This window comes from Monodon monoceros, unplaced genomic scaffold (genome assembly GCF_005190385.1).
Source record: "Monodon monoceros isolate NGI ecotype Baffin Bay Population unplaced genomic scaffold, NGI_Narwhal_1 Super_Scaffold_5, whole genome shotgun sequence".
NCBI lineage: Eukaryota > Metazoa > Chordata > Mammalia > Artiodactyla > Monodontidae > Monodon > Monodon monoceros.
In genome coordinates this window covers 185,643-198,157 of record NW_021703782.1, presented here as the reverse complement: position 1 = coordinate 198,157, position 12,515 = coordinate 185,643, and the positions used below count along the sequence as shown (strand labels likewise).

Sequence of the window (12,515 nt, the reverse complement as noted above, 5' to 3'; positions counted from 1 at the left end):
GGGTAGGGTCCAAGGCACACCAGAATCTCACACCCCGAACTCAGGTTCTTTGAATGGTTTTACAGACTTTAGTATATCTTCTTCTGCAGGTTGCTTTCTTCATGTTATCCCTGGGCATTTGACAACTTTGGGTGGTAAGAGGCAGTTTCAACCAATATCTCAAACCAGGCTGGTTTTCAAAATAAACTCTAAGAGAATGGGGTCTTGTCTGTATGTTTGAACCCTGCATTCTCAGAGCCAGGGTCAAGACCTGGAAAGTCAATAGGAATTGAGCAGTTCGTGTTTGCTCTCTGTCTGTTTGTTTGGGAGAATTCTGTTTGGCTCTACAAACAATTTTACAAAGAAAAATACAAACAGTGAGAAAACCACTGAATTTCTGTCTCTCTGCTTTTATGAAAGTGTCACAATACCACTTTACCTTTGGCCCCCATTGCGAGACAGTGATGCACAGGTAGAAAGCACTAAATATACTCTGAATTTATTAGTAAAATAAACCCTGAAAAAGCGGTGAAATTATGAATTGTTTAAGTCCTGTTTCATTTTTAATCCTAAGTATCCTTAAAATGCTAGATAGGATTTGAACAGGAAACCTTCAATATCTATATCTGCACTTATTCTTGCATCTCGAATTTCAACAGACTAAAATTATCAAGATAGTGCACGTAACTATTAGAACATACACGTCACTACCCCCGAGAGGGGTTCCGCTCGTAAACGGTTCAACGGCTCCTCAGCCCCTGCCGTTGAAGGTTCAGTCTTTCTGATGCTCGGTCTTCAGAAAGCCATCATATCTCCAAACACACCCTCTCTACCATACCAGTGACGCGAGTATTGTATTTTTCACTTGCAATGCATGAAAAGTAGCAAATAAAACAAAAACCAGGTGACAAAACCCGCGTTCAAGGTAGCTTAAACCTGACAGATAAGAAGAGTTGAAAGTCAATTTCTCAGTTACGCTTCACACGCTGACGTTGCATCTGCTGCTTTTTAGGACACCGGGCCTTCACGAGGTCGGCAGCTGACCCGGGTAACCCACACTTCAATGGTGTGTGGCTCTGATGCACATCTGCTGCCAGTGCACCCTGCTGCCTAACTCTAGTGGCTGTGTGCTTAAAAAGTTGCCTGTGGGAAGCAGAAGGCAGAGCAGTGTGTAAAGTACCTGCTGGTTCTTCTTGCTCCGGATATTACTTGTGAACTATCACGGTCACCATGGTTGTACCAAGATACAGAGCGTTATTGAAGTTATTATTTATTACGTGTTAATTATACTTTTGTTCAAAGGGCATTTTCATTTCTTTGAATAAAAAATGAATTTTATTTCTTTACGAGTAGGGTATTATTATTCAGTTATAGCTATATCCACCTAGCAAGGCATGTGTCTAGCATATTTATTCAGAAAAAGCCTGAACAGCAAAAAGAATAGTAAATAATATATAATTACAGTAGTAACTGCCACTGAATGAAAGACTTATTAGTAGTACTAGACGCCTTATATTCTGGTTAGTTAACTCTCACAGCTATCCTGAGAGGTGTATATTACTACCCCACTTCACTCTGACACCAGTTACTCAAGGTGGATGTAAGCCCGACTTCTGACTGTTGAGTAGGTGCCCTAAGGAACCTGACTGCACATTCGTATGTGTGACGCACAGTGAGGCCAAACAAATCGAAACGTCAGATTTTGGAGCAGAGAAAAGTGTATTGCAGGGCCAAGCAAGTCGATGGGTGGCTCATGCCCAAAAAACCCCAAACTCCCAGAAGGGTTTCAGCAAAGCATTTTTAAAGGCAGGTGGGGGAGGGGCGTGGCTGGTTGTTGTGAACTTCATGGTGTCAGAATCCTTGTTCTTGCATCTGTCCACGCAGGTCAGGTCACGATGTTCCTGTAAACCTCCAACAAGACAAATGTTATTCTCTGTTGGGCAACTTTTTGTCTCTATATGAATGGAAAAATCTTACCCCCTTAAAGGTCAGAGCCTTGAGAACTGGGCTATCCTGTGTATGTTAGGCTGTAGGCAACATTCTTAACTGTAGCAAAAGCAATAGAGTACAAAGGTTAATGAAAAAGAAACAGATCTAACATGGAATCAGATTTGTTCTTACAAACCCGCTGTGACACTTCTTTACTTTGCTTGCTGCTGATGGCAACTTTCATGTTTAGCTAATATCTTTCCATCTTTGCCTTTAGGATTTGATACCAGTATTTTACCAATTTGCAAGGATTCACTCGGCTGGATGTTTAACAGACTTGATACAAACTACGACCTGCTCCTGGACCAGTCGGAGCTTGGGAGCATTTACCTGGATAAGAACGAGCGGTGCGCGGAGGCCTTCTTCAGCTCCTGTGACACGTACAAGGACAGCTCCATCTCCAACAACGAGTGGTGCTACTGCTTCCAGAGGCAACAAGGTACCGAGCCAAAGGCCATCTTGTCCGTGCAGTAAAGCCATGCACTACAGACAAGCTCATTTGTACCCTGTCCTCAATTTACAAAATAGAGACAGAGTTACACGTGCAGAAAACAAAGCTTTTGGCTCCCAGGGAGAAAGGGTTTGGGGGGGAATTGGGAGACTGAGGTTGACATACACACACCACTATGTATAAAACAGGTAACTGATAGGGACCTGCTGTACAGCACAGGGAGCTCTACTCAATACTCTGCAGTGGCCTAAATGGGAAAAGAATCCACAAAAGAGAGGACATATGTACATGTGTATAACTGATTCACCTTGCTGTACACCTGAAACTAACACAACATTGTAAATCAACTACACTCCAAGGAAAATTTTTTTTTAATTTTTTTCAATTAAAAAAAAAAAACCAGTATGTGACACCCCATTCATTGTGAGGAATAGTTTTCCAATTAGAGTGTTTAATAAAAGAGCAAATAAGCAGCACGTTGAACAGTATAACTCAGGGATGCAAAACACGCTAAATGACATGAAAAATAGTAATTAATACTTTTTATTAATGCACTTCATTATAGTTTCCATTATGAACCGCCAAGAAACACAGAGATATGAGAACAGAGATATTAAAAGTAATCATTTAAATTAATTTGCTATCTGCTTTGCCCATGGTGTAAAATAAATGGGTTTTTTATCACTACACTGTGGAGTTTTAATGTTCTATTTTGTGATCTTATTAAATGAGCCAAATGAACCACAGCATTCACCATAAAGTTATTTTTACACTTTTGATTTTAAAATGACTTAGCCTTTCAAACTTTTTAGATAACTTAGCTTTATGAAAATGCACTAGCAAAGAAAGAGTCTCGATTCCCCAGGAGAGGCGAGGCAGCCTGAAGGGTTGGATGAGGCTTGTCCTTTATGGGTCCTGCTTCAGTAGGAAACGGTAACGTAAGGGAAAATTGAAGCCATGTTTATGTAATCAGCCAAATGATAACTAAAATTGTGTCTAAGGGAAATACACCCAAAACATTCAAATTATGATAAAGTTTGGGGAAACTAAGAAAAAATGACGTGTGTAACTTTGATGCTAATTTTGAAAAACAAATTGGGAATTAGTCTAACATGAAACATCTGCTATTGTCACTGCCTTTTAAAGCCCTTGACAGCTATCAGAATGAACAAGCTACTCTAATCTGTTAATGATTCCCAGGTTTTCATATGGAAGCCAGCACATTATATCAGTCATTTTACTATCACAATTACTTTTTCATATATTAGTAATAGTTCAGTGATTAGGGGTGACATGCTTACGCATAAATTGATTAGCAGTGAGTCAACAGCAGGGTTTATAGCATAGATTAAACCACTAATGTGTTTATAAACCACTTTAAACAGAGTTTAAAAAGTAGATTGGATTTGTTAAAATATTCTAAATCATACACACACACACACACACGCACAGAGACACACACAAACTCACAAACACAGACTCACATAGTGACACAAACACACACTTGTTGACTTACACTATTGCATATGTGCTTTTTAGGTGACTGAATACCCCTATAAAGTTTTGCCCTGGTTTAAATGACTAGTGTACCCTTAAATCATTTACAGCAGGGGTCACCAGGCCTCAGGCTGCGGACCAGTACTGGTCCGTGGCCTGTTAGGAACGGAGCCATACAGCAGGAGGTGAGCAGTGGGCGAGCGAGCAAAGCTTCATCTGTATTTACAGCCGCTCCGCACTGCTCACATTACCACCTGAACCATCCCCCCCACCCCCGTAGCTCCCATTACCGCCTGAACCATTCCCCCCCACCCCGTCCTCCACCATCTGTGGAAAAATTGTCTTCCATGGAACTGGTCCCTGGTGCCATAAAGATTCGGGACTGCTGATTTACAGTATAAAAAAGTAAATCCAGGTAAACTACCGTAAAGAGACATGGTCTTTTATTATGATGACACATGTTATTTTAATTTTTCTTTGATTATCATGACAGCATGTCCAAGTGTTTATACATGAACATTTTAAAATATTCTGAATAACTCTGAATGTTTCTACTGCAGAACTAAATATTTTTACCTTAAAACATTCCTAGATTTTGCAGTGATATTCGTAGAACTGATTAAAGGTCCCCAAAAGATTCTGCTTTCATTTATTATTCTTGATACTTACTTCCAAAGTATCAAAATCTTCGTAGTCACAGGAAGACATCCTCTGAGATCATTTAATACACAGTAGAGATAATTTAGTACCTGATAAACGATTATACAACTTCCCAAATGCTTAGGAGAGTTTAGCTAATTCCATTCATTAATATGCTAGAAAATATTACAAAAGCTCTATCAGGGTAACTGACTGTGGAGTTAGCTCATTAAGTAATTTCATGGAAAAGAATAAACATTAAAAACATTTTTTCAAATGTTTCACCTTATAAAGAATGTGCTTTTCCTGTTTATTCAATAAAAACAACAAATTCTTAAGTTCATTATAATTAGAGTAATATATGTATGTGTGTGTGTATGTGTGTACATATATATAGAGAGAGAGGAGGAGAGAATAATGTATAATGGGGTGTTATTAATCCAGGTTGACTTAAAACTGCAATCAGGACTATAGTTGTATGGTTGTTGGAAAATATCTGAAAAATAAAGTAATAGTGTTGTTTTTTAAAAAAATGCCTTTCAAAAATAAATTAAGCTTAATTACAAAAGTTTAATAAATGAGGTTGAGAATATAAAATTTCAGGCAAGCGAAATACTTGTAGTTTTCCAAGGGAAAAAAATTGTAACCTGGAAAGAGCTTGTAATTAGTTAAAATGCATATCTGTTTCTATGACTGATTTTCTGAAATCATGACAATTAAGCAACACAAAATGGATATGATGGTGGTTTGTGTGATTTCATTCTAATTACTTAGAAAAGAATAAGTAGGAAAAATATTAATTTGGGATTTTTGTTACCTTAGGTGTTAATAACTTACTTTCATAAAATATCTTTTAAGCCCCTACTCAAAAAAGTACCTCAATTTATTAGTTGCTGTTTCAGTTAAAGTCCTGTTGTGTAAGATCCAGGAAAGAGAAAGTACATTAACATTTATTCAGGGCCATGTCGTCTTTCGGGCACATAAAATCATTTATCCCTCATACAGCCCTGTGAGAATGTAACGATCTCGCCCACGGCTGAGGGTGACACTTAGCGATCTTAAAATCCTTCATGTTATAGAATGAGCGCAGGGGACGGGGATCTGAACTTCTTTCTCCAGCAGCTGTACCTCTTTTTTTTTTTTAATTTTATTGAAGGCTAGTTGATTCACAATGTTGTGTTGATTTCCACTGTACAGCAAAGTGACTCAGTTATAGATATATGTAGATATAGATGTGTATTCTTTTTCATTTTCTTTTCCATTATGGTTTATCTTGGGATATTGAATGTAGTTCCCTGTGCTCTACGGTAGGACCTTGTTGTTTATCCATCCTGTATATATTGATAGTGGTTTGCATCTCCGGCAGCTTTACCTTTACGTTCAGACTTCGCGAAGTCCTCACACATAAAACGCTGAGAGACGCCCCTAGGCAGCTTGCTGGCAAATCCTGTTCAGGGCAGGACTCCGGCCAGTGATGCACCCGATGGGACGACAGTAAGAACAGTCGCATCTTTCGAGGTCGTTTATGCCTTCCAGCCACAGGAGGAAATGCCAGAACGGGCGTCATCTGCATTAGTTTTACAAAGGATGTTTTTCTTTAACTTAATGAAAGATATTAAGTACAGGCAATGTTGTCCTTTGGTATTATGAATATTTGAAATTTGCACAAAGTAAACCTGATAAAATTATTTAAGTATATCCATTCTGTGAGAGGCTCCATGAAGGAAAGGGATTGGGCAGAGGCCTCCTGAGAAAGAGGCTGAGCTGGTCCGGGTGCCCTCCCCGCAGGGAGGTGGCACTGCCTGCAGGTGTGTGTGGCACCCACTGGGTCACGCACACACCTCTGCAATGTCTACCTTTTTAGCAGTTTTGACATCACCTTGTATCTCTATATTTGACAGCTAATAGAAATATACTCCCTAGAAATAACTAGTTGTGAGTATAGAAAGAACACCTTTGTATATTACTGTTGTAAACATAGAGATATTTCCTTATTTATTTTTCCCAGTGACATTTTATTCAGTTCAAAATTGTGTGGGAAAACAAAAATGCATTGTTATCATTACATTGACAGTTATCCATTCATAATATAGATAATGTGTGAATGGTTCCGATATAAGGCTTTGAGGTTCTAAATTTAGAATGCAAAACAATGAACAATGTTAATTTTTTTAAAAACAGCATTTTGAAATTAACTAGTAAAATATTTTAATTCTTTTTTTTTCTTATTTTTTAAAACTACTGTTGGGAATAACTACTCGTAAATTTAATGATTACATTAAAGCCTGTATTTTATAACTCATGATTTTCATACAATTTTAAGCATATAAAATCAGAATTTTCCATAAAGTCAAATCACCATTAGATTGGGGGAAATAAATCTTGTGTATAAACTTGTGCCTAATCGTGTCCAAACCTTCATGCACTTTGCCACCTCACTGCCCTTTCATCTACATCAGTTGTTTGCAAGAGAGTTTAATGACAGGCGAAATCTCAGTCACGCCCTCCGAGTGTACCTGAGTCAAAGACCAGACAGAGCACAGGATAGATATTCACAATCCAGTACCGTATGTAGTGGAACAGCCCAATCTGTCATGACTTCTCTCGAAATCTGGCAGGTTCCCCATCACACAGTTTGTGGCTGCCCCAGGTTTATTCAGGGAGAGTCAGACTCAGACGTGCCTGATTTCGGGCAATCCCACAGGAAGATAAGAGAAATATCGCTTCTACTTACAATAACTGTCCCATAGCAGTGAGAAGAGTTGCTTTCAATGTAGTATTGAAACTTCAGCTAGAATCTTTCCTCTTGGTTTTAAATGTCATATTTGGAGGGCAGTAAATTTTAGGTCTACTCTATAAGCCCATATTATGCAACTTCATTCCTATTCTGTTAATAATAATAAGATTCACAAATTATTAGAAAAAACAAAGGGGTCAGTTGAGCCAGTATCAGTGTGAAGTAGAACGATAAGGTAATCAGGTTTTTCAAGCAAATTACTTTTTCTTCACATTTTTGATTCCTCCAGGAAAAGCATTGTTGGCCTGACATATTAAACTGTAAAATACATACCTAGTTGTTTGTCTCATGGTCTCTTTCCACTCTGCTGCTTACATGCAAATTTAATAATTGCATATTGTGAGCTTGGTTTGGTAAAAAATTCTTAAATTATTTGAATTATATCTTGCCTTTTCACTAAAAAAGTTGTAGTGGAGCAAGTACTAGTTTATTGTTTTGCTGTTTCAGTAGTTTGTGGTACAGTTTTTATATAGCAAGTATTAACAGCAAGTTTTTACAATAAGAGTCTAAAGTACATTGAACTGTTTTCAGATAAGAATATGTATATATATTAGAAAATATATAATTAAATATAATAAGCCAAACTATATTATGTCTATTTAGAATTTTATACTTCTCTGAAACTAATCTCCTTCTAAGTGGTTTTAAAGAGTTTGAAAAATAGGCATATACTTATTTCCAAATTGGTTTAATGTTCTAAGTTTATTATTTTTAAAGATGGCTTCTCAGAAATTATTGTATATTACATCCTGTTTCCATATTGGGTATATACTGCAAACATCTGGGTTAAACTGAAAAGACTGAAGCCTGTCAGTGTTATTCAGTATCAAAATTTATAACAGTGTCTCTGAATAACTTGGAAGCATTCACGTTTTCCTAGATTATGTTTCAATGTGAAGCTGTTTCTCTTGATTGTAGAAATGGTTTTAAATGAGGGAAAACAAAATCAGTTAGTTTGGGAAGCAACCTGTCAGTTGTATTTACATCAGAGAGTTGATTGACCTTTTAAAAGTCAATGAAAAGAACCATTTTCCATCCTATAAGTATTTTATACCATTCTCCTTTCTTTCATCCAATTCTGTCATTCTGAGGAAATTAAGATAATCAAACAATAAGTAGAAAAGCCTCTCTGTAGAGAAGTAGACATAAATGTAGATGTAGATGATGTAGTTGTAGGTGCAGATGTAGATGATGTAGATGTAGGTGTAGATGTAGACGTAGATGTTGTAGATGTAGACGTAGTTGATGTAGATGTAGGTACAGATGTAGATGATGTAGATGTAGATGATGTAGATGTAGGTGTAGATGTAGATGATGTAGATGTAGGTGTAAATGTAGATGATGTAGATGTAGGTGCAGATGTAGATGATGTAGATGTAGGTGCAGATGTAGATGTAGATGATGTAGATGACATACATGTACATGATGGTGCAGATGTACTGTAGGTATAGAGGTAGGTGTAGGCATAGAGGTAGGTGTAGATGGATGTGTGTGTATATACATGTATATGTATCTACTTGTATGTGTCTCCATAAGTAAAACAGTTGATATGTAACGTGTCTTCTAAAGCCTTGTAAATCTAACTAAGGTTTGGTAACATAAAAATCACCCCCTTTGTTTACCTATAACCGTTGAGGTGACATTAATGCCGTTGCAGACCCACCTTGCCAGACAGAGCTCGGCAGTATTCAGAAGCGGCTCGGGGTGAAGAAGCTCCTTGGTGAGTTGTGGATCACTCTCTGACACCTTTACTGCTTACATAAATAACCCTCAGGAAACAGCAACACAAAATCGATATTTATCCAACAAACGGGGACCTCACTAAATTTCGGCAACAAAATTTATGACGTTTTTGAAAGTCATTAGCCTTACTTTTATTATCTTACCTATTGAAAGATATGATGTCTGTTTTATTACCCTAATATAATGCTCATTTTGAAAGTTATTAAGTAAAAAAGAAATTTAAACAATGCTAAAGGTAAAGCAGCAGAAACTTCGGTTCTAATTCTGTGGTTGACAGTTCACAAATTGATGGTATGTATGTATGTAGAGAGAGGGGAAGAGAGAGGGAGGGAGAGAGAGATGGTTAAAAGCATGGGCTGAGTTCCTCAGGAAAATTGGAACAGATTTTTTAGTTTCTCATCAGCACTTTTTATACACTTACTTTTACTAAGTCGATGTATGTATTAGATGATAAATAGATACATAGATAATTCCAAATTTCACCCAAAGCCTTGAAATATTAGAATGCTTGGCTATTAACTGATTGTTAAACTATTACATATGATTATTTTCTTTATTTTTGTCAACATACAGTTTTTCAATACACTCTTTTTGGGATAATTTTAGATTCAGAAATTTTATAAATACAGTAGAGTTTCCATGTATCTTTCACCCAGCTTCATCTAAAGTTACCATCTTACCATGTATAGATTAACTATCATATATTTATCAAATCTAAGAAATTAACATTGCTATAATCCTATTAATTAAGGCTCACACTTTATGTGGATTTCACAAGTTTGTCCACACATGTCCTTTTTTCTATTTTAGCATACAGTGTAGAACACCACATATGCAATACTTGTTGTTGTTGTTTTTCATGTATGTTAATGCTCTTGTGTATTTAGTGGCACATAATTTTATGGTTTTAGATCTGATTAATCTGTATTATGATATGCTGTCTTTGTAATTACAATATTGTATGTTTATATGAGAAAGTTTTTCGTATTACTTGAAAATTCACAGTTCAAAATAAATAGACTAAATTTTTTAATACAGCATTTTAGATGTGAAGCCACATCATTAGATAAAAGCTACAATGTATCACAATTCTTTTAACTCTGTTACAAGATGCACCTTTCCAGCTCACAGGTGGAAACGTTACCGTGGTACCTGGGTTTGTTTCTTTCTACACATCGAAGTTCATTCATGTGCACTGGGAAAAGCCATTGACATTCAACGGGAAAATATCTTCGACTTGGTCAAGGTCTATTAGTGACAAAAAGCTATTAACATCCAGGCTTTGATTATTTGATGTTACGTAAAATGAAAACATATTTAGAGCCCAATTGAGAGGAGTCACCTTTATTCATCTTACGTAATAAAAATGAAAGTCATTACTAGAGAGCACTGACTCTTCAATATTCCTTCTGAAATGGGTAGGAAAGCGTCCTTCTCTGACAGTCTGTCCACTGTTATGCGGTAGCAGGTGCGATGCATCCAGGCTGCAAGCTGTCTTGGTGTCTGCATTTCTAGGCTAATTCCTAATAATGCTCTTCTGTTTCCAAAGTGTACTGGCAGAGACAACAAATTAAATGGCCACACTAACTGTCCATCTTAACATTTTTATGTCAAGTATGTCAAATTATGGTATTTTTTAAGAGGTAGAGATAATAATATTGAAAATCTTCCTTATCTTTCCTGCTATAAATCCACAGAAGGTGTTCTCGAGTTTCCCATATTGGTGATATCCGGTCCACCTCACTCGAAGACCAGAAGTTCAAATCCTTCAAATGAATTATAATTTTCAAACTAAATTGATTATTTATATATCAGAATTTTGAAACTTTTTTAAGGGGTTAAATAATGATCGCATATTGTTGCAGGACTAAATGGAACAGTTTCATGTTTTATGTGTTTATTAGTCATTGTTTTTCCTTTCTTCTTTCACCAAGTAACTATAGTATATCTGGTCACTGAGCAGACGGTTGGTCAGGAAAGACAAGAAAATTGTCTAATCTCTTGAAGCTTACACTGTAGCGTGGGAGTGTTTATTGAAGAATGTGAATTCACCTCTCAATTATTATTGCACACTTATCACTAGCAGTGTGCCAGGTACATGTTAGATATATTATGAAACTAAGTGTCTAGCTTCCCGCTAGACTGAGTGTGAGTTGTTCGTATAGCAATCAAAATCAAGAGAACCGAAAGTTCCCAATACAGAGGATACCACAGAGTAGTGGTGAACGCATGCACTGAGAGACACACACGATGGAAGAAATATATCAGAAACCCTCCAGCCTAACAGAAGGGGGTCACATTTCAGTCACGTTTTACATTGCAAGAGGGAGGGAAGGAGAGGGATTCCAGGTGAGGAGAAGATGCATAGAGAGATGAAGCAGGACTGCATTTGTAGAAAACAGCTTGATGTGGAAAGAGCTGAGGATACATGAATGAAAATTTGGGGAAATGAAAGTCAAAAATCGGCAGTGATGAGACGGTGAAGGGTATCATATGCCCTGCTGAGAGGTCTGGGTGACTTATCATGCGTGGCGTTCATCGGCTCTCATTCTGTATATTGTACATCTGGAAACAGCCCCCTTTGCAGAGTGATTAAAAAGACAAGACAGTAACTTTGCTCAACAGAAGAAATGCAAGTTGACTATGACAGCGCCTGCTTTGTTCTGCCTGCACCGTAGCTCGTAGCCTGGAGCCGGAGCTCGTATGTGTGTGTCTTGAGTGAGTCAGTGCATGGTTGGTGACCCTTGTTCCTACCACATGTGCGTGTCTCACAGGACAGTACGTCCCCCAGTGTGACGCAGATGGTTACTACAAGCCGACACAGTGCCACGGCAGCGCTGGGCAGTGCTGGTGTGTGGACCGATACGGAAGGGAAGTCGTGGGGTCCAGGAGGCGCGGTGCAGCAGACTGTGGTAAGGAGGAGGGCCGCGCGTGCCACGATTTCTCCCCCGCAGGATAAGTGCTGGAGAGTCGCATTCTCTGCCCAGCTCTATGCAAACCCTACAGAGTGTACGGGGGCGGGGGGGGGACAGGAAGGCTCACTCCTAGCATGTTAGAAAAAGTTGTATAACTAACAAGTAGAACTGCATAACTTAGGTATTTTAAGGAAGAATAATGAAAGGTGGGCCGCTTTTACTCCTTCAAGTACGGGAAGGATGTCACATGCCTTCCGTGTTCCTCTCGGGTAAGGCAGACTGTGTCATCCATCCTGGGCCCGGTCACCGGGCCCTGGTGGTTGCCGTGTCACCACACAGCACCCTCCCATCTGTGTGCCTTTGGAGAAGGTCACTCAGGGAGAACATGGGAGCACCAATGAAAGAAAAAATAACCTTTTTAAAGTAAAGGTCCATAAATTGCAGCTGTGTGACCATGTTTCCTTATGTTTGGGTGAGAGAATATAGTTTTAATTGTTTGAAGGGT

The 12,515-nt window shown here is 38.1% G+C and overlaps 1 protein-coding gene across 4 annotated transcripts in view; it reads left to right on the top strand.

Annotated features, from left to right (window-relative positions):
• Positions 1–12,515, top strand: part of SPOCK3 (SPARC (osteonectin), cwcv and kazal like domains proteoglycan 3) — a 421,631-nt gene that overhangs the window by 407,053 nt on the left and 2,063 nt on the right. For all 4 annotated transcript variants that reach the window (XM_029203303.1, XM_029203302.1, XM_029203300.1 and 1 more), the window contains 3 exons: positions 2,186–2,407; positions 9,010–9,072; positions 11,870–12,007. In XM_029203303.1, the coding sequence (XP_029059136.1) occupies positions 2,186–2,407; positions 9,010–9,072; positions 11,870–12,007 (423 nt within the window). The remainder of the gene's footprint in view (positions 1–2,185; positions 2,408–9,009; positions 9,073–11,869; positions 12,008–12,515) is intronic.